General features: G+C 44.0%; 1 protein-coding gene across 26 annotated transcripts in view; it reads right to left on the bottom strand.

Annotated features, from left to right (window-relative positions):
* Positions 1–22,719, bottom strand: part of KIAA1217 (KIAA1217 ortholog) — an 888,358-nt gene that overhangs the window by 22,662 nt on the left and 842,977 nt on the right. For all 26 annotated transcript variants that reach the window (XM_055274883.2, XM_063637259.1, XM_055274879.2 and 23 more), the window contains 4 exons: positions 13,163–13,338; positions 6,030–6,160; positions 4,391–4,538; positions 1,557–1,998 (listed from right to left, as the gene is read on the bottom strand). In XM_055274883.2, coding sequence (XP_055130858.1) covers positions 1,557–1,998; positions 4,391–4,538; positions 6,030–6,160; positions 13,163–13,338 — 897 coding nt within the window. The remainder of the gene's footprint in view (positions 1–1,556; positions 1,999–4,390; positions 4,539–6,029; positions 6,161–13,162; positions 13,339–22,719) is intronic.

The following is a 22,719-nucleotide window of genomic DNA, read 5'->3' as shown; positions in this document are numbered from 1 at the left end:
ACTGGGAATAGAATCACACTCTATCAATCACATTTCCATACCCTTGTGATATGCATTTTTAAAATAGCTGGCTCTGATTAGGGGCAAGCCAGGGCCCTTGCAACACAGAGAAACCACCTAGTGTTCAGAGGCCCTGAGGCCGTGACCGCAGCTGTGGCAGGTTTGCCAGGTCATCTCAATATACCCAACCTGAGCTCTCCACTGGTGACTTTCAGTAGAGACAGGAGGGTTAGGACAAGGTTGTTGGGTGATAAAGCAAATGAGTGGAGGAAAAGTTACGAGGCAAGAAGAAAAAGAGAAGTGGAAAAGACAAATGTGTTATTGGAGCACTGGTACCAGCCCTTGATAAAAAGAATATTTAAAAACATGATATGTCATTTGATCTTATGATTTTTAAGACAGGGTCTCACTCTGTCGCCCAGGCTAGAGTGCAGTGGTGTGATCTTGGCTCACTGAGGCCTTGACCTCCCTGGGCCTAGGTGATCCACCCACCTCAACCCCCTGAGTAGCTAGGGCTACAGGCATGCGCTACCACGCCCAGTTAATTTTTGTATATTTCTTTTGGTAGAGTTGGGATTTTGCCATGTTGCCCAGGCTAGTCTTGAACTCGTGTTCCAGCAATCTACCCGCCTCGGCCTCCCAAAGTGCTGGTATTACAGGCGTGAGCCTCATGTCATTTGATCTTACAGCCTAGTTTTCTCTTTTCATTCTGACTGCTCTACCGTTCATTCTTAGATGACTATAGTAACTTCTCATCCAGCTCTCTTAATTCTAGACCCACCACCTCAATCAATTCTGTATGTTGTTTCCAGATTAATTTCCAGAGGAATGCCATTAAAAAAAAATCACGGATTAAAGCTGCAGCATTTCTCTGATACCTTCCAAATAAACTCCAAACATCATGGACTGTTTTTCAAGCTCTCAAGTCAGTTTCCAGCCCATTTCCCCAGTCTTAGGTCCTCGTTCTTGTTCCACTTAGCCCAGACTTTGATCCAGCATTTTAGTATCCTAGGATGCCCTCACCGCCCTCCCCTGCTAACCAGGTTCCACTTATCATCTAGATGAGTGGCAGACCCTCCCCAGGCTGCCTTCACCTCAGTGGAGTGCTTGAAGTCAGCTTGTCCTGGCCCAGGAGAGCTGATTGTCACATTTCTTCCCAACTTCAGCAGCAGTGGTGTCATGTCATAACTTGAAATCAGCCGTGGTTGTGATATTTACATCATGGGAACTGGCAAATGCCACACATAGATCTGCACGCACCACCCCCGCCCCCACCGCCTCCCCGCCCCAACGCCACAACTGCTACAAGAGAGCTGGTTGTTAAACATTTACCAGCACACCGCTATCTCACCTTCCTGCAGGCTAGGTGTCTCACCCTTCTGTGAAACCAGATGACCTGTCTCTTAACCTGGCCACTGAATCCCACTTCCACTTCCAAAACTCTGTCTCTGATCCATACACAATTATGTCATCATCTGGCCTATAAATGCTTTAAGGGGAAGGTCCATGTATCAGACTCCTTTATGGGGTTATGAGAAATGGAAATAGGACTCTACCTCGATAGACACTGCCCTGTTCTTGGCACTCACACCGTGGATTTCTTCAATGAACAAGCTCTGCATGGCAGACCCATTCATGGGCATCTGTGGGGAGTGCGGAGCCTGCGACGTCTGCAGGGTGGAGGTTGCTTCGTGGGGGATGGCTGGGGAGCTGGCCAAGTGAGGCAAGTTCTGAGCAGGGTTCAGCAGGGCCACGGAGTGCTGGGAGGGCTGGATGACCACAGGGGAGCTCTGCGCGTGGTGAACCGTCATGCCGGACAAAGGCACCACTTCCGACTTCGCATCGCCAGGGGCACGTGTGCTGTGGAAGGGCTGGCCGGAGGTGTGGGCTGCCTCCTCCTGGCTCTTCAGGACTTCTGCGGCCGTGGCCTTTTCCATAGCCATGTACTGTGCAGCTTGGGCTGCGTCCGTGCCTTTCAGGAGCCCATCAGTGACGTGTCTAGGAGAAACCATGCACAGCAGCATTAACCCTCATGTCAATTTCTCATGGTGGTATACTTGCAGGCTATGTCATCCCAAAGCCAGGTGAGAGTCACACATCCCAAAGCTCAGAGTAGCCGCTTAGGGACATGTATGGACATATCCCTTTCTGCTAGTGCTGGTGTGCTCAGACCCTTGCAACTCCATCATTGTTTTGGGGGTGGGTAGAAGAAAATGAACCATGAGTCTAACAGCAGCCTCTCTAACTCCTCCACCCGATTCTGGCCTATGCGGCCCTCAAATATGCTTAGTTCGAAGCCAAAAGTTTGCTTGTTCCCTCCTCTTTTCACTGCCAAGCATCTTGGGCGGGCAGCCCACATTCTAATTCCTTCTGTTTGCTCTTCTGTATCTCAACCTGTTGCTCACTGGCTTCCCCACCTGGATTCAACCAAGTCTTGCCACAAGGTACACAGTGACTCCAAATCTAACGGTCGTGTTTACTCCTCAACTTCCTCTGGTGTTTGGAGTCATTTGAAGCTCTATGTCCCTCCCCACCCATGATGCAGTGGAAAAGACAGGGTGTCTGGTGTCAGATCTGTATCTGAATATCAGTTATTTCATGTTTTATATAACGTTGAGGACTTCGCCTCTTTAAGCCTCAGGTGCTTTTGCATAAAATGTAATGATGAAGATGGGGATGACGATGGTGATGATAATGACTTCCTCAGGGCCTGTTGTTAGGACTAACATTAACATTGTAAAGTTGTGTGTGAGACAATGTCAAACATGGTACTTGACCTCTAATTTTTAGTTAGTCCCTCATCCCCTTTTTATTATATTGCTTTTTTTTATTTGAAAAAAGACATTGCATTCTATAACTCTTCTGCTACTCACTGCTCTTTCTTTTGCTGTTTCTTTTTTTACCCCAATCCCTTAGATTCTTAAAGATCCCCAAGGATTTCTTCTCTCCTTTCCCTATCATTCTGCCTTAACCCTCTCTTCCATTTTCTTTTAAGAAACAGGGCCTCGCTCTGTTGCCCAGGCTGGAGTGCAGTGGCTCAATCATAGCCCACTGCAGCCTCAAACTCTTACGTTCAAGAGATCTTCCTGCCTCAGCCTCCTAAGTAGCTGGGACTACAGGTATACCCCACCCTTCCTGGCTAATTTTTAAAATAATTTTTTGTAGAGATGGTGGGTCTTGCTCTGTCACCTAGGCTGGAGTGCAGTGGCGCGATCATAGCTCACTGCAGCCTTGAACTCCTGGGCTCAAGTGATCCTCCCATCTCAGCCTCCTGAGTAGCTGGGATTACAAGCATGTGCCACTGCACCCAGTGTTCTTTCCCATTTTCAATAATCATCTCCATGAAGGTGACTTCATGCTCTGTCTCCCAGGCTGGGGTTCAGTGGCACAACCTCAGCTCACTGTAGCCTCCACCTCCTGGGTTCAAGTAATTCTCCTCCCTCAACCTCCCAAGTAGCTGGGATTACAGGCGCGCCACTGCCTGTAATTCCTATGGGAAGTCACTATGTTGGCCAGGCTGGTCTCGAACTCCTGACCTCAAGTGATCTACCCACCTCAGCTCCCAAAGTGCAGGGATGACAGGTGTGAGCCACTGTGCCTGACCAGTGAAGGTACTTTTGGCAACACAAATTTTGCATGCATATGTGTTTTCAGTTAGTGTGGAGTTCTGGAATTTTCTTTTCAGTGAAATTCCTGAATTTCTTTTGGTCTTTACTCCACTGTGACCTCTTTGATGAGCAGGTTTACCTTTAGTAAGGGAGCCTGGCCCAGGCCACTCAAAAGGCTTTGTTTCTCTTTTCTAGGCGGGACCAACAGTCTCACAGATATGCCTTCAGGAGGTCATTTAAGAAAGACTTCGTTTACTTCTATTACATTTCTTTGAACTGAATTCATCTATGCCCCTGAAGTGAAGGAGGCTAATAAATTATTTCAATCAATTTTTCAACTTCAAAATGTTATTTAAAAAAACCCACCTTCCGATGATTTGTTTTTAAAAGAAATGGAGTCTTTCTCTGTTGCCCAGGCTGGAGTGCAGTGGCTCAGTCATAGCTCACTGCAGCCTCATACTCCTGGGCTCAAGGGATCCTTCTGCCTCTACCTCCTGAGTGGCCACCACACCTGCCTTTCAGATGATTTTAAAACAATGTTTACTGTGTCTATTAATTTTAAACCCTAGGATGGGCTCCACCTAGCAATCCTGTGTTGAAGAATTAGAACCTCAAGCCATATTGCAATAAAAGTTCAAGGGTGAGAAGGACTTGGGGCTTTTCCTCAGGACACTGGATATGTCCTGGGAGCATGGTGGAAGCCTGAAGTCCCAAACCTCCGCTCTCGCTTTCCCAGGGCACCCCTCCGCAGGCCACCCCCAGCACGATCAGGGCCCGGTCACCTCCGCAGCATGGTCAGGACGTCTGTCATGCTGCGCACACGCTTCAGGAGACTGTCCAGCTTGTGTGGCTCCTCCTTCAGAAACCGCACGGCCTCCACTTCTATGCGCAGGATGGCTCGCATCTTGTTTTGTAAGGTTGGAAATTCTCCTGCAGGCCCAAACCAGCAGGTGAATTGGAGGAGAAAAAGCCAGAACGACAACCCTCATCCCACACTCTGATACTGAACAGAGAAGTGCAGAGTTCACAAGCCACAGGGCGGCTCACACATCTTCGGGTGGCAGTGGGTTAAGAGCACAGAGGAGCATTGGAGAAACTCACCTTGGGCAAGGGTAAAGTTCCTCTAGGCCTGTTTCCTGTCTGTGTATTTGGGATAAAGCCAATTGACCATTAGGGTTATTATTATTACTTTTTAATTTGACTGATTGACAGGGTCTCACTCTGTCATCCAGGCTGGAGTGCAGTGGCATGATCAGAGCTCACTGGAGCCTCAAACACCTGGGCTCAAGCGATCCTCCTGCCTCAGCCTCCTGGATAGCTGGGACTATTTATGTGCTGCACACCACCATGCCCAGCTAATTAAAATTTTTTTTCTTTTTTTGAGATTGAGTCTCGCTCTGTCATCCAGGCTAGAATGCAGTGGCATGATCTTGGCTTACTGTAACCTCTGCCACCTGGGTTCAAGTAACTCTCCTGCCTCAGCCTCCTGAGTAGCTGGGACTACAGGTTTGTGCCACCATGCCCAGCTAATTTTTGTATTTTTAATACAGACGGGGTTTTACTATGTTGGCTAGGCTGGTTTCGAACTCTTTACCTCAGGTGATCTGCCAGCCTCGGCCTCCCAAAGTGGCATGAGCCACTACGCCTGCATTTTTTTTTTTTTTAAGAGATGGGGTTTTGTTATGTTTCCTAGGCTGGTCTTGAACTCCTGGCCTCAGGCAATTCTCCTGCCTTGGCCTCCCAAAGTGCTAGGATTGCAGGCGTGAGCCACCATGCCTGGTTACAGGTTTTTAATTTAATTTAATTTTTAATTTTTTGGTTTTTATTTATTTTTTTTTGGAGACAGGGTCTCACTCTGTCACCTAGGCTGCCAGGCTGGAGTGCAGTGGTGCAATGGTGGCTCACCATAGCCTTGACCTCATAGGCTCAAGAGATCCTACCACCTCAGCCTCCTAAGTAGCTGGTACCACAGGCATGCGCCACCACGCCTGGCTAATTTTTGTGTATATATATATATATATATATATATATTTTTTTTTTTTTTTGGTAGAGATGTGGGTCTCTCTATATTGCTCAGGCTGGTCTTGAACTCCTGGGCTCAAGTGATCCTCCCACCTTGTGTTTTTAATGGGTTTGGCACATGCATCCCGGTGCACTGTAAGAGCCTAGCAAAGAGAAGTGTTACTGGAATCATTTAGTGTGAAATCTTACAGCACCCACTCTAATACCAGCTCCAAGAAGAGGGGGATGTGCACCTGCTTTGTGCTGTGGGGTATCCCAAGTGTCCAGAACAATGCCTGGCACATGTAGGTGTTTAATAAATACTTGCATACATGAATGAATCCTTCTCTATGTGGCAGATTTTTAAACACCGCAGGAAAGACAGCTCAGACTCCTCCCCCAACCCAGCAGAAAGCTTACCTTTCAGGGTAGCTACAGCTTCTCCCACTTGACGCAGGAGGAAAGCCCCGTCTTCCACGTCTTTCAGCGTAACCAATCGGCTGGCTGCCGTGGACTCCTTCTTCATGTCTTCAACAAAGTCTTCCAACTCGCTGCGGGAGCAAGGACACCAGCACATAAAGCTGAACACGAGGCCTTGCAGAGGAAGGGCAGGGGCCGAGTGCTCTTCTCAGCCTCTGATTTTGTATAGAGCCCCAGCTCCTCCCCGCTGACTTTCGTGTGGTGGTGGGGGGAGTGCGGGGACCAAGTGTCCGTCTCAGCCTCTGATTCTGTATATCTGTATAGAGCCCCAGCCCTTCCCCTGCCTTTCGTGTGGTGGTGGTGGAGGGGGGTCGCTTGTCTTTAACAGTGGCTGGGAACATGTTGCAGTGGTGTGAGGCAGGTACAAGGAGGGTTTTCCAGGGAATGTTCCACATTGGCCCAAGGGACGATTGTGCCTGGCTAACAGAGGACCCAGTCTTTATATTCAGTGGTGCTGATGCCAGCAGAGGGACAGAGGGAGGGATAGGTGGGAGGGTGGGGTAGGAGAGAGAGGGAGAAAGAGAGAGAGAGAGGGAGACCGACCTGCGGTGCAGTAAAACAAGAAGCCCACATTGGTTAATATCAGGCTTCTCAGCTTCAGCATTTGACATTTTGGGCTGCGTAATTCTTCACTGTGGTGTGGGGAAACTGCATGGTAGGATGTTTAGCAGCGCCCCTGGGCTTCGTCTACTGGATGCCAGTAGCAACCTTGCCTACCTCAACTTGTGACAAACCAGAATGTCTCCAGACCCAGACATTGTCCAATGTCCCTGGGGAAGGGGGAGCAAAATTGCCCCTAAATGAGAACCTCTGGTTTATACTGATTGTCTCATCAACAAGGATGAACTCTTTCTTCTCCAAGCTACCAAGAGAAGAAATGATTGCAGAAAATAAAAATGACGACAGACGTGGTGTCTGTGGATAGAGGGGAATACTAGCTCCAAGAGACGGAGATTGGAGATGAGGTCTCACCCTTCAGAAAACAACCACCTCCTTGGACACATTACTAACCCCATCCTAAACACCTATACATCTACGAAGAGAAAAATCTCTCTCAAGGAAACAGGGATAAAGAACTTTCAGAAATGCAGACCAGTAGGGGGCAGTAAGTGAACAGCGATTCCACCTCCTGGAGCCCGGAGTGTGGAGCCAGCGTCCGAAAGAGAAAAAGGAATGCACGGTGTCATCTGCAAACTGATGGCCCTCGAAGGCCTTTTCCACTTGGGTGGGCAAGTGGATGGGGCTCTGGATTGCATGGCAGCTGCGGGAGGGGTTCAGGAAGGATGCCACATGTGTTCAACAGGATCCCAGGGAAAATGACAAATTCCTTCCCTGCAAGAAGTGGGACGGAGTTTTTGGTGATGTCTTTCATTCTGTTATGAAAAATAAACCAAAATTGCTGTGGTCATTTCAGATGAAATGATGCTACTTCAGGACCAGAGGGGAAAAGCCTCATCTGCTCATTGTCCACGTCTGTAAACTATGGAAAGGGGCCCAGTGTTCTGTGAACACACCCACGGGAAACTTCCTAGAGCTGTTGCATTCTTGACAGGAAGAGATTGTGCCACCCCACTGAAAGGCTCTAAATATGGTAACTTCATGTGGAAAAGTTCTTTTCTATTGCATAACCAAACAGAATGACTTCCCTGCATTGACTGGACACAGTGTCCAGTCCTGCAAAGCTTTGCTGGAAGAGCTAAGGACCAAATATTTTCCTGGTTCCGTTAACAACCAACATGTCTGTCAGGGGGTAATTAATACTTCAAGGAGCTGTTATCTGACTCAAAGTCAGTCTGCCTAGAATTCTGTTTTGATCTCTTCTATACAATATGCCTCTTGGATTTCACAACCTTGCATACGGAGACTCTTAAACTTCACAGCTTTATGGAATATACAGAAATGTATATTGGTACAGTTGTACACAACAATGTCACTTCTATGCAAACGTTTATGATACCTACTTTAGATAAAACATTAAAAATCAAATTTGTTAATTCAAAAATGTAAGAGAGACATGGGGCTAAAATGAATGCTGGAAATACATTTTTGACATGGTAATCAATATGATTTTTGAAATATCAGCTTTGCTCCACAGAATGTCAGATATTCATAGATGTCACAGTTTACAGCATTCTATTTGTTTAAGTTGCTTTTCATCCTAGCTTTGTTAAAAAGAAGCATGCAGTTTGTTGGAATGTATTTCACTTGACTGTTATTAGAAGACCAATTATTATTTTCATGTAGAAATTATCTAGACCCAATTTCTTTTCATAGTTTTATTTTTTATTTTTAGACAAAGTCTCTCTCTGTCACCCAGGCTGGAGTGCAGTGGCCTGATTTTAGCTTACTGCAACCTCCGTCTCCCAGGTTCAAGTGACTCTCTTGCCTCAGCCTCCTGAGTAGCTGGGATTACAGGTGCCTGCCACCATGCCCAGCTAATTTTTGTATTTTCAGTAGAGATAGGGATTCACCATGTTGGCCAGACTGGTCTCTAACTCCTGACCTCAAGTGATCCACCCACCTTGGCCTCCCAAAGTGCTGGGATTACAGGTGTGAATCACTGTGCCCAGCCCATCTCTTCATAGTTTTAGACCCAAATTTCTTCTCTCTGCCTTCTGAATGGCTCACCAGTAATTCAATCTAACGTGCTCCACAAGGAGACTTATATTGTAGTGCTTGGAAGAAGAAGAAGGAGAAGAAGGAAAGGGAGAACGAGGAGGGAGAGGGGAAGGAAAGAGGGATATCGCTGTTCTGATATTCCAGAGTTGAAATTTCTGGCTTTTAAAAAATAAGCTCTTTTTAAAAATGGACGCATAATAGATGTGAGTTTTGGGTACATGTGATAATTTAGTACATATAATTTGTAGAGATCAAATCAGTGTACTTGGGATATCTGTCACCTTAAATATTTGTCTTTTCTTCATGCTAGAAACATTCTAGTTCTTCTCTTCTAGCTATTTCCAGTTGTCTTTTATAACCTGCTCTCTTTCCATTCAGATCTAGCCATCCTATCAGTTAACCTACTTTATACCTTATGGAAGGAAAATTTACACTACCATTATTAAAAGGATATATATGTATATAGATATTTTTAGTTTTTTTTTAACAGGGTTTTGCTCTGTTACCCAGGCTGGGGTGCAGTGGTGTGATCATGCAGCCTTGACCTGCCAGGCTCAAGCCATCCTCCTACCTCAGCCTCCCGAGTAGCTGGGACCACAGGTGTGTGCCACCATGCCCGGCTAGGGTTTATTTTTATTTTTACTTTGTATTTTGTAGACATGGGGTGTCCCTGTGTTCCTATGTTGCTCAGGCTGGTCTTTTCCTGGGCTCAAGCGATCTTCCCACCTCAGCCTCCCAAAGTGCTGGGGTTACAGGCATGAGCCACTGCACCCAGCCAAAAGGATATGTATTTCAAAAGGTGTTTTAAAGAAGAATTTTGAGAGCTAGTCTTAGGTGGTGAATACCATAGGACGTTTCGCATTTGACTTCATTCTTACTTCCACTATGTGGCTCAGGCCTCGCTGCCTTTTGCCTGACGGATACAGTAGCTTCCCACATGGTCTCCTAGTCACTGATCTATTTTCCCCTCAATCAGTCCCACACATGATCACCAGAGGGACCTCTCTCCAATACAGCTCTAGCTTTGCTACTTCCTTGATCAAAAACAAAAACCAAAAAAACCCAAACACTCAGTGTCTTCCTCATCATTCTAGGCAGTAACTCTCAAATGTGAAGGTGCTTCAGAATCACCAGCTTTGTAAACTGCAGATTCCTAAGCTCCATCCACAGAAATTGTGAATCTGGGGTTGAACCCCGGAACTTTCAAGAAAAGCCAGAAATCCAGGTTTCTCTTACGGAATCTTCCAATCTCTGTAGGCACAGCCCAGACAGGCATCAAGCAGGTATGTGAGGCCTGAGTATGGTCTAAGATACAGGAAGTCAGTGTGCAAATGGGAATGGCACTCCCCAAATATGGGATGTTATTAGTATCTTGCACCCAAGATACCAAGGTGATTCTCCCACCTCAGCCTCCCAAACTGCTGGGACTATAGGTGTGAAGCATTGTGCCCAGCCTAACAAACCATTTCTGAAACTACTACGTGCAAGATACTGTTTGTGGCCTGTGGGTCATACAAAGAATGACTTCATTCAGGTTACGTCTTCCTGATCCCTGGGTTAGTCTCTCTTTTGTGTAGGTACAACTGGTACCTGTAAATCCCCTGTTCGGGGCTATACTCCTATCTGCTGCCTAACTGGACTGCTCCCCAGTTCTCTAAAGACATCTTGCATTTTCCAGGCCAGAAACTTGTTGGTTTGCAGGGTTCTACTGCCTGGAGGTCCTTCCGTCTCTACCCTCTGCTGATGCAATCTCCCCATCTTCAAGGCCACCTCAGTTGAGTTTAACAAACCATTTCTTTCTTTCTTCTTTCTTGTTTTAGAGATTGGGTCTTGCTCTGATGTCCATGCTGGAATGCAGCGGCGCAGTCATAGCTCACTGCAGCCTTGAACTCCTGGGCTCAAGCGATCCTCCTGCTTCAGCCTCCTGAGTAGCTGAGACTACAGAGGCATGCCACCACACCTGGCTAATTTTTTCTTTTTAGTACAGACAGGGTCCTGCTATGTTGCCCAGCCTGTTCTTGAATTCCTGGTCCCAAGTGATTCTCCCACCTCAGCCTCCCAAACTGCTGGGACTATAGGTGTGAACCATTGTGCCCAGCCTAACAAACCATTTCTGAAACTACTACGTGCAAGATACTGTTTGTGGCCTGTGGGTCATACAAAGAATGACTTCATTCAGGTTATGTCTTCCTGATCCCTGGGTTAGTCTCTCTTTTGTGTGGGTACAACTGGTACCTGTAAATCCCCTGTTCGGGGCTATACTCCTATTTATCAGGCTGGCTTTGCTAGACTGAAGATCCTCAAGGGCTCTTTGCATATTTTACTCATCTGTGGCCTTCCCAGAAATCCAACCAGATAAAGCCCTCTTATGATATGTTCATTCCATTACCTTTTCTGTCTCATTCCTATGCCAGGCTATAATCTCAGAGTATTATTGAAATTAAAGATGGCTTTTCTAGGCCAGAAGTGAGAATTATCTCAGCTAACCAATAAACACAATTTTTTTAAAAAAGAAATTTACTGGCAGGGCGTGGTGGCTCATGCCTGTAATCCCAACACTTTGGGAGGCTGAGGCAGGTGGATCACCTGAGGTCAGGAGTTTGAGACCAGCCTGACCAATATGGTTCTTTACTAAAAATACAAAAATTAGCCGGGCGTCATGGCGTGCACCTGTAATCCCAGCTACTCAGGAGGCTGACATAGGAGAATTGGCTTGAACCCGGGAGGCGGAGGTTGCAGTGAGCTGAGATCATGCCACTGCACTCCAGCCTGGGCAACAGAGCAAGACTCCATCTCAAAAAATTTTTTTCATAATTTTATTGGATAGTTTATACAAATGTTATTAAAATGACATATATTTTTATTTTTATTTTTACTATTATTTTTTGAGATGGAGTTGTGCTCTGTTGCCCAGGCTGGAGTGCAGTGGTGCAATCTTGGCTCACCCCAACCTCCCCCTCCCGGGTTCAAGCAATTCTCTTGCCTCAGCCTCCTGAGTAGCTGGGACTACAGGCATACACCACCATGGCCAACTTTTTTTTTTTTTGTATTTTTAGTAGAGACGGGGTTTCGCCATGTTGGCCAGGCTGGTCTTGAACTCCTGACCTCAGGTGATCCGGCTGCCTCGGCCTCCCAAAGTGCTGGGATTACAGGTATGAGCCTCCGTGCCCGGCCAGGATATACATTTTAAAAGAAGTTTTAAAGAAGAAACTGGAGACCTAGTTTTAGATAATTGGGCTGTCACAAAGACATTTCAGACAAATAACAGCCTTACCAACTCATGGTGGGTGATTAACTCTGTCTATAAATGTGTGAACTAAGTAGAATTTTGGAAACTATTTTGAGATGTGGATGAACAGCGGCCTAATTTAATTTATTAGGAAAAGAATAACTCAAATTGATGTTTTTTTCCCTCTAGACTGCTGAGAGGGACGCTCTAATTTTAATCAAACACATTAGGTTGGCATCCAGGTTGACATGAGCCACAGCTCCAGTAGGAGACAGGTGATTGAACACAATGCTTTCCAACATGGAAACCTCTTCTCATTATGGCCATGAGAAGAGTTTGCAAATTGCTCCCTTACAATCCCAATTTGAAAGATTTAAGTTTTCCAAGAAACGAGAGAATTATCAACACTGGAGAAACCCCTCAAAATTACTATTCATTATACTAAAAGGTGAGATAGTTCTACGATAAATCTTCATTGCATACCAAAACATACAATTATCATAAAAGATGGGCCTGCCTGGTGACGGGGGAGTAATACAATTCTGCTCATTTCAATAGTAGGACTTGATAGATGCTTTCAATAAGAACCTTAAATAACATTCATAACAGCTAAGGAAGCATCTTTCATTCTGGGTCGGATACATTTTACATTTAAATTCTTCTTTTGCAATTTTAACTACAGTTGAATAATAGGAAGATAATTTTAGTGCTGTGTTATTTTGGCCATTAGTTTTAATTTATTAAGATGAAATATAGGCTTCCTATTTGTCATTGGGTTTTGCCATTTACTACTTTTAATTTTGTGTGTTGCTGAGCCCTGGAGGAGAGTATGAAGCTGCAACTCTCTCTCTCTGTTTTGTGTTTTTTTTTTTTAAGAGACAGGATCTCCCTATGTTACCCAGGCTGGTATCGAACTCCTGGACTCAAGCAATCCTCCCGCCTCAGCCTCCTGAGTAACTGGGACTACAGGTGTGAACTACCGTGCCCAGCAATGCTGCAACTTTTAAAGAAATTCAATCACCTGAGGACCACTGAATTTCCTGGGCCTCCATGGACAGGTGCTGAAGTGTCCACGTATACCAGCGTCAGCGGAACTCTAACTTATACACAGTAGGTGCTCAATAAAGAGAGGGCAAGACCACCAACTGGGAAGGACCTCCTTCTTAGCAATGATGATTTTCCTTTGCAGGTCAAACAGCTCAACATGCAAGTGACTGGCACTCACCACAACTTCTTGACGATCTTCTCTTCCTCATGAAGATATTTTTGTCTCTCTTGCTCCACTAGGACGCGCTGTCGCTGCACCGGATCCTCCAGTCTCTTCATTGTTTCCATCACTTTGCCACTGATTTCCAGCTCAGCCTTCTTCATCATCGCCCTCAGCAGGTCCTGGTTCTGCAGCTGTGAACACAAAAAATCAACCTCAGTGGGCTCTGCCTGCCTGAAATGGAGGCAAGTGAATGCCTTGAAATCTTCAGAGCACTTTGGGTAGACAGCCCTGCAGCTGAATCTTTACTTATTTCAATGAGAAAGGAAAGGGAGCAAAGACTGTACATAATGTGGCTTCTTCCACCAACATCTGAATTTTGGCAGCCAACTGGCAACCAGACTGCCTGCAAGACAAAGGATCCTTTTTCTACTCTGGTCAATGCATCACAGACAACAGGCGTAAACTCTCATTGATGTATCTTTACAGGGAGCAGCACAGGGCACCTGCTTTGGAGCCAAGAAGACTTTGGGTCAAATCCCATACTCTCTCCCTAGCCCACTGTGAGACTTTGGGCCCATTATTTAGACTCCCTTGATCTTCGTTTCCTTACCTCTAAGGATGGGGAATCCACTTTCCTTGGCCATTCTTGAGGGTTACATGAAATACCGCATGGTATAGAATGGGAACTCAACACGTGGTGATTTGGCTATGAAATATGTCAGTATCAGTTCAAAGAGGATCCATGTCCTTTTCGTTCACATGGTTCCATGTACCAAGTACCATGAAATCACAGATGCTTAAAACATAGGACTTTAATGTTGGCAATGATAATGATTCTAGATGAGTCCAGGGCTCTTGGCAATTTATGAATTTCTCTAGATTGGAGGTAGACTACCTGTACATAGAAGCTCGCGATTTCCAAACAGTTCCCAGAACATTATTCTTTCTCATCCCAGAGAATATAGGAGGTGGGAGCTTTATTCAGGCTTCACAGGAGTCTAGTTGAACACTTGAGTCCCTGGAGCAGGACGATTTTCTAACAGCAGATCCATCAAGTGAATTCACTCAATCAGCCTCCGTAACAATAATGATATTATGCCTAGTATATTATCCCTAAAGTTCCACTGAAACACCATTTAACAAATTTCAATGGTTTCCTGTTTTCCGGTTTCATGGACTGGTTTATCATCTCATGGGGGTGATGATGTCTTTGTCAACTTCTATTATCCATGTAAATTGAGGGGAAATACAATCTGACCATGTCACCACCTGCTTAAAGCCACATCATGTCTTCTGTTTTCTCTAAATAAACATAAAACATTTCAACACAGGCCACAAGCAGAACCACCATTAGGTCCTAACATCAGCACTGCATGGTGATGAACTGGCCTCTGGGGAAAGACTGCCTGGGTTTGATTTCCAGTTTTACCACTTAGTAGATGTGTAATAGCTATGGACAAGCTATTAACCTCTGTGTCTATCCAAAAAAGGGGTAGTAATATCTCGTAGCTCGTAGGTTGGTCATGGAGACTCCGTGAGACAATAAAATAAAGTGTCTGGCACCAATCTAAACCTGAACACATACCAGCCATTGCTAACAGGGAGGGTGAACTAGTGGGTGGAGCCTGGCATTTTGTCTGGGAGGGAACCACATAGAAATGTATCACTTTTGGTTACTTTCTCTACAGGACTCATGATCATGCTCTCACACCACTTTTGCTAATGTCTTTTTATTGTGGTCTTAAAAACCAGTCAGTCACTATTTTGCTAAAAGGCACCATTTTTTTTTGTTTGTTTTTTTTGAGATGGAGTTTCACTCTTGTTGCCCAGGCTGGAGTGCAATGGCACAATCTCGGTTCACTGCAACCTCTGCCTCCTGGGTTCAAGCGATTCTTCTGCCTCAGCCTTCCAAGTAGCTGGGATTACAGGTGCCCACCACACCACCACACCCGGCTAATTTTGTATTTTTAGTAGAGACGGGGTTTCTCCATGTTGGTCAGGCTGGTCTCGAACTCCTGACCGCATGATCTGTCCACCTCAGCCTTCCAAAGTGCTGGGATTACAGGCATGAGCCACCATGCCCAGCCAAAAAGCGCCATTTTTAGAGACAGTGTACAGAGAATAACATCCTCCTATGCTCTCTCTGGCTACAGCCCATTCTCCAGGTGCTGGGCAATCTGGTCCCTTCCCTTGTGGCTAATCTCCCTCCTTGCATGCACCTGGCACTCTGCTCCAGCCATACATCATTTCAGTTCTTCACAGGGGCCAGGCTCCTCTTTTTTTTTTTTCTTTCTGAGACAGAGTCTCACTCTGTCACCCAGGGTGGAGTGCAGTGGTGTGATCGCAGCTCACTGCAACCTCCGCCAGACTCCTATTTGCCAGGCCTTTGCACCTGCTATCCCCATCTCCCAGAATGCTCTTCCCTCCACCTGGTTAATTTCTGCCCTCCACAGAGTCTCTGGTACACTGTGTCTCGCATATTAGCAGAAAACTCAAAATACATCTGTTGAATGAATGAACTGAATGAATCAGTAACATTGATAAGAACAGGCAACAGTGAAGAATCCAAAATTCTCCTCTAAATGGTTGAAACCTGCTGTGACCCATGGGCTTAGATACGTGTTGGGATCAGCTCTCCCGTGCCTTGTCTTGCTCTCACTGTAGGGATGTGGCAGGGCTACGGGTCAGCACTGTTCATATCGGTCAATTAACCACACACAGCAAAGCCATGTGCTATCAAGATGATTTGCTCAACTTCAGTCCCTGTGTCCAATCTCACAGAGCTCCTGCCTTTGAAGGGGAGGGGGAATGAGTGATGACAGGGATGTGAGGGGAAAATGAGTAGATAATTAAATGGGTCTATGAGTGACCAATGCCTGGGTCCCAACTGAGAGATTCTCATTTTACCAGTCTGAGGTACTGTCTGGTTGTTGGGAATTTCTAAAACTCCTCAGATGATTCGATTTGCCACCAAGGATGATTTCATGGACTAAGAAAAGGGCTTTTGAATAGACAGATGATGTCACTGTGCCATGGGCTATGGGGCTTAGCAGGGCACCTAACCCTCCTGCCCAAATTTTAAAACAAGCTTACGTAAATCTGGGGTCTAGTTAGATAGTGGATGTTAACAATGGATATCATGCTAGAAATTATTGGTGGAATATTTAAAATTCATAAAATTGAAAGGTGGGAAAAGTGAGGCCCTGAGAAGTCAAAGGACATGTTCAGGGTCTGCTCGGCAATTATAGAGCCCAGTTAGGATTAGAACCAGGTCTTCTGAATTCAACTCATCAATTTCTCCACCACCCCAAGTTGTTCTTCTATCAAGGCAGGGAGCATGCCATTTTGTTCACAGCTACAAGCAGTGTGTGGCACATGGTAGGTGCCCAACATATACAGTTGACACTTGAACAACACAGGTTAGAACTGCATGTGTGGGTCCACTTCTATGTAGATTTCCTTCCTCTTCTGCCACCCCTGAGACAGCAAGACCAACCCCTTCTCTTCTTCAGTCTATTTAATGAGAAGACGATGAGGATGAAGACCTTTATAATGATCCAATTCCACTTAATGAATAGTCAATATATTTTCCCTTCCTTATGATTTTCTTAATAACATTTTCTTTTCTTCAACTTACTTTATTGTCTGAATACAGTATATATTTGACACAGCAGGCATGTGAAAAAAAACAAATACAGTATATAATACGTACAACATACAAAATATATGTTAACTGTTTATATTATTGGTAAGGCTTCCACTCAACAGTAGGCTATTAGTAGTTAAGTTTTGGGGAGCCAAAAGTTATAGATTTCTTACTGCCTGAGGGGTCAGCACCCCAACCTCCATGTTGTTCAAGGGGCAACTGTATTTGCTCTATGAATGAATCACAATATAACGTTTCTGTGAAGGATAAGAACATATTGGAAAATACAACTGGGCATAATGTTTAAACGCAACTAGACTCACTCTACTAGAAGAGGAGGAGAGGGAGAGGCTCTGTTACAATTCTAGGCTTTGTTATCCTCCTGTCTAGAAAGGGGGGCCTTACAGGATCCTGCTGAGGGTATTAAGAGGGAAGCTGTCATGGCTCACCGGCTGGCACGTGGGCAATGAGGAGTGAATCATGAATGAACAAGGTCTACATAGGTTCTCCGTCTGCTTTCCCAGTCCCCCTGCCCTCCCTGCCTGGTGTTCTTGCCACTGTCTCCAGGCTGCGGGACAGTTCCTGCTTATCTGAGCACAGTGTAAAAAAGTGCTAAAGATAGGATGTGGATCACCATCTTTCTCTAAATGCTTCAAGTAAATTACTTATTGGAAGCTCAAATTGTTAAGTTGGTTTTTGCTTAAGAGGTGATACCTACATTTCAATAGTTAAAATTAACTGTCTTGAGGCACAAAGTTTACAAACAATAAAACATATCCATCTTAAGTGCACAGTTCGATGAATTTTGACAAATGTATACACTGATGTAACCACTGCTGAAAGACAGCTAAATATTTTATCACCCTAAAAAATTCCTTTGAGACCTTTTACAATCAATCCCCAACCCCCAGCCCAAAGAAACCACCAGTCTGCTCTCTGTCATTATAGATGAGTTCTTTGTGTTCTAGAACGTTATAAAAATGGAATTATATAACATGTGCTCCTTTGTGTCCAGCTTATTTTGTTCGGAATATGTTTTTCTGAGATCCAGCCCTGTTGCTGAGTTTTTCAGTGATTCATTCTTTTATTGCTAAGTGGCATTTCACTGTACAAACGGATATAACAAAATTTTAATATTTGTATACATTGACTTGATTCTTGTGATCTTGCTCAAGTCACTTATTTCTAGTAGCATGTTTTGTAGATTCCATTTAATGTGACACACATACAATCATGTCATTTGTGAGTAAAGCCAATTAGACATTTTACTTTTCGATTTGCGTGCCTCTATTTCTTTCTCTAGCCATACTGAACTTGCTACAATCTTCAGTACAGTGTTAAACAGATGTGAGAGTAGGTTTCTTGGCCTTGCTCCTGATTTTATGGGGAATGTGTTTAGTGTTTCACCATTAACTATGTTTTCTGTAGGTCATTCACAAATATTGTTTATTAAGGAAGCTTCCTTCTACTTCTAGAGTGCTGTTTTTATCATTGATGCTAAATTTTGTTACATGCTTTTTCTGCATTTATTGAAATATGATTTTTCTGTTAATAAGGTCAAATACATAGATTTTTTTCATATTAAAACAATCTTGCATTCCTGGAATAAAACCCCAGGATAATGTATTATCCTTTTTATATATTGCTGGATTCAGTTACTATGTTTTGTTAAGGATTTGTTACATATATTTTCATGAGGGATAGTGGTTTGTGGTTTTCTTTCCTTATAATATCTTTGTCTGGTTTGGCTCTTAGGGTAATGTGGGCTTCACAAAATGAGTTAGAAGTATTCTCTGTTTTCTGAAAGAGTTTCTTCTTTTCAATACTTGAAAGACATCATTCCACTGTGTTCTGACTTGCCTTTTGTTACTAATGAGAAGTTGGCATTAATTCTTAGTTATGATTCTCTGTATGTAATGGGTTTTCTCTCCACCTCCAGCTGCTTTGAAGATTTTTCCATTTATCCCTGGTTTTTAGCAATTTGATTACCACGTTCTATGGTGTAATTTCCACTGTGCTTACCATTCTGGGGGTTCACTGAGCTTTTTTGGTCTGTGGATTTACAGCTTTCATCAAATTTGGAAAAAATTCAGTCATTACCTTTTTGAATATTTTTCTCTTTCCTCCTCATCTTTTATTAATATTGTCTCACTGGTCACTACATTTTAATTCATTTTCTTTAGTCTTTTGTCTCTCTATACTTCAGTTTGAACAGTTTCCATTGCTGTTTTTAGGGTGACTGACATTTTGGGCAGTGATTAATCTTCTGTTAAGCATATTTGGATATTGTTTTGCAGCTCTTGAAAGCTCCACTTGGATATTTTTTATATCTTCCATTTCTTTCCTCATTATGTTCATGTCTTCCTTTAAATCTTTGAGAATAATTATAATAGCTGTTTTGAAGCCCTGGCTGCTGATTTCATTATCCCTGCCACGTCTGGTTGGTTTCTCTTGACAAATTTTTCTTAAGGTTATAGGTCACATTTTTCAGCATCATCACATGTCTAGTAATTTTTGAGTGGATACTGGGCATGGAGCTTTGAATTTTGTTGTTTTCCTTTACGGATTTTGGACTTTCTCTGGCAGACAGTGCAGTTACTTGTGGATCAGCTTTGTCCTTTAAAGGCTTATTTTTAAGCAGTTAGGTTAAATCTAGGGTAGTCTTTCCTCTGGGGCTAGTTTAGTCCTAAGACTGAGGGACAGTCCTTCTCCGATCTCTACAAAATGCCCAGGTGCTCAACTAGGCCTCTTCACTTTTTGCTTTTCAAAATGTGAACACCTCCCAGGCCTGTGTGAACTTTGGGAACTTTTTGGCTTATAGCCCCCCACTTAGTCTTTGCCTGGCTTAGCGGTTGCTGTCGTACTGTACATGCTTGGCTTAATATTCAATAACAGGCCCATTTATTGATGTAGTTCTTTCTCTGCAGACCTTTCTTGTGTTTGGTACTCCAGTCCATCAGTTCTAGCTGTTTCAGCGCTCTCTAAACTTTGGTCTTATCTCCTCAACTCACTGTCAGTGCCATGCTTGGGTTTTTCCTTCCTGCACCAAGATCTGAAAGTGCCTCCAGACAGAAAGCTGGGCCAACTGTAGGTTTTTTTTTTTTCCCATTCTCCTAAGGATTACAGTCCTGTGTTGTCTAATTTCTGAAAACATTTGTTTCAAACATTTGCTTATTTTTCAGTTTTCTAGTTGTCAACAGTGGGAGGGCAAGCAGAGTTGCAGTTATTCCTCATAGCTGGAAACATAATTTATTGAAAATGCTTTGCCATTTTTATAAGCACTCTTAGACAGAAATAATGCTCTTGTCCATTAAAATTTTAATTGGACCAAATAAGTTATCCAAATCACTCCATGGAGAAACTAGAAAACTGCCTAAACCTAATTCCACCCACCTGAAAATGGACCTGTATCTCACATACTCAATTTTGATTTCTTAGGTAAAATCTAAGACTATCAGTCTTGGCAACAGTGGATAATGTAATTGGACTGACTTTGCTGTCTAGCAGTGACGTGGAACAGTGGTTATACCACATATCAGAAAGATTCAGGAGGAAAGCCAGACCTCAGAACGACTCCCCATCCTACCTGGATCCGTTCCCACAGGCTTCAGGGAACAAGACAAGGGATGCCTGGTCATAGCTATATAACCCACGTTATCAGGGTGCTGTCCCCCCATCTTAGAAAGCCTCTTGTTGTCTGAAGATCTGACTAGAGCTTGGTACATTGTAAGCAGCCTAATCGTCAAGCCCTGTACTACTTCCGTTTATTATTTCTGCTTGGCAGGGGACACGGGTCTGTTGCACATGGGAAACTCCAATATGCTGTTCTAAGGGATCCACATTCCCATGACCATTGTTATGCATGTCAGAAGATAAATGAGACCCTGGCACATTTCCACGAGGTGCTATCTTATAAAAAGACACGTTAAGGAAACTGTGTTGAATTTTATCATTTCAAATACAAGGGCTGTATACACTACTATGTTTATTTTTTATGTTGCTATTTTACCTCCTCCTTCTCTTGGGAAGAGACAGTAAAGTCTCAGGAGTCCTACAAATGTAATGAACAACCCAATTGTTTATTTATCAGGAAGCAGAATAAAGAGATTGGGTCCAAGGACAAAGTTGTGGGGATGAAAGAAGGAGAAGGTCTCCATCCTCTCTTTAGGCCAAGTCTTATCTGGCCTCCACAGAACCTGTACCATCTCTTCCAGAAGCTTATCTCTCTCTCCTCAGCCACCCACAAGGAGGGGCAGAAGTGCAGTCACTTCTGTAGATATGGGATGACTTTGGTAAAATCCAAGTACTGTGGCATTTTGGGAAAAAGATGTTCATTATTTAGAAAAAGTGGGCTTTTTTCAAAATGATATCAGGAAAGGTAACAGGCAAACATAATCATCACTGGAGGAGAACATCTGTTAGGTACAAAACCTTGAGAAAACCCTTTCCCATTGTTGCTAGCTAATTACAGACCCAACTGTTATTTGGGAATGGGAATATCATACTATAAAGGTTCCGTATAGCTCTTGTACCAATTGTAGCTAGCAGAGAACATATTAGATTAGCCACTGGGAATGAGGTGCATTGTTTGAAGTCAAGGCTTTAAGTCATTGGTAATAGCTGGCTATCTCAACATTTCCAGGAGGTGTCTTCATGGACTAAGCATTCATATTACCTGAGAGCAGTAGTTTTTACCCTGGAACGTTCTAGAGTCACCAGTGCCCAGCCTCCGGTCCGTGCCAATGAAGTCAGACTCTGGCCATGGTGCCTGAGCACTGGTATTTTTGTTAAGGGTTTCAGGTAATTCTAATGAGTAGCCAGGATTGAGAGCTACTCTCAGACTGATAACTCCTGTGAAATTGGAGAGCAGAAGATAACATGAACAAGCTTTTAGTGGTTTCCTTGATCTTCTGCTTAGGTTCCCTTTGTCCCATTGAAATCTACCCACCCCATCGTGTCTGCAACAAATTTCTATTCCTGAGAATAATCCATCAGTTTTGAAAATGAAATGCTCAAATAGGATATGCTCCACAGTCTAGGATTTTCCAATGATTTAATTATCTAATTACTGGAGCTGGCTGCCAAGCACAAACGGTTTTATTCAGTTTCACTATTTTATAACACAGTTCAAAGAACATTTGAATTTCTAATTCAATTTTTGTTCTTTTGAGACTAGTCTAGTGTTTCGTATATCTCTAATGATCGCTCCATTATTGGACTTATAACCACTGTGGGGCTGCAGTTCATTTTTGGTATATAGTACTGCACATGTTGAAGGAGAATTGGTGCCGAGATAGCTTAATTATTCTAAACTGTTTTTGTCTTAAGTAGACTCCCTTGATTGAAAAGACAGAAGTTTGATGGGGAGGAAAGCCGAATGGGACCCAGGGAATACAAATACAGAGGTAGAAACAGTAACAGCCAGGTTAGGAAACACCGTGCTTATTTTTCCCTATGAGTCTGTGCTTTAGAACTGCCCAACTTCCCAGGCTCAAAAGCACGTTTGCTCGCTGTTCTTTATTCCCAGAAAGCCAGAAAAGTTGAGTAGTTCTGGAACAATAAAGAAACTTGTGTGGTTAACACAGCATTCCTAGACCTTGGCCAAAGACCTTCTTTGTTTAAGAAAACTGCTCTTTTTCACAAAGCTGCACAGTTCAAGGGTTGCAAGGCGAGACAAGTGTGAGAGATCCCTCCCAGCCGGCCAGAGGACCAAACTAAGCCAGCCACCAGTGGGGTGACGCTGTAGCTACAGACATCAAGAGAGCCTTGGTATCAAATTCACCTCTAAGGCCTGTGAAATTCCCAGGGGAAGTGCGGCATTTATGCTAAAGCAATTCCATCCCTGTCCCCAAACCAACAAATGCTCACTTTTGAGAGCAATTAGGTACTTCCATACAAATGATATGTATGTTTTTCTTGTAAGGGC

The sequence above is a fragment of the Symphalangus syndactylus genome, chromosome 4, assembly GCF_028878055.3.
Source record: "Symphalangus syndactylus isolate Jambi chromosome 4, NHGRI_mSymSyn1-v2.1_pri, whole genome shotgun sequence".
Lineage (NCBI taxonomy): Eukaryota > Metazoa > Chordata > Mammalia > Primates > Hylobatidae > Symphalangus > Symphalangus syndactylus.
This window is presented reverse-complemented; position numbering and strand designations above follow the sequence as displayed.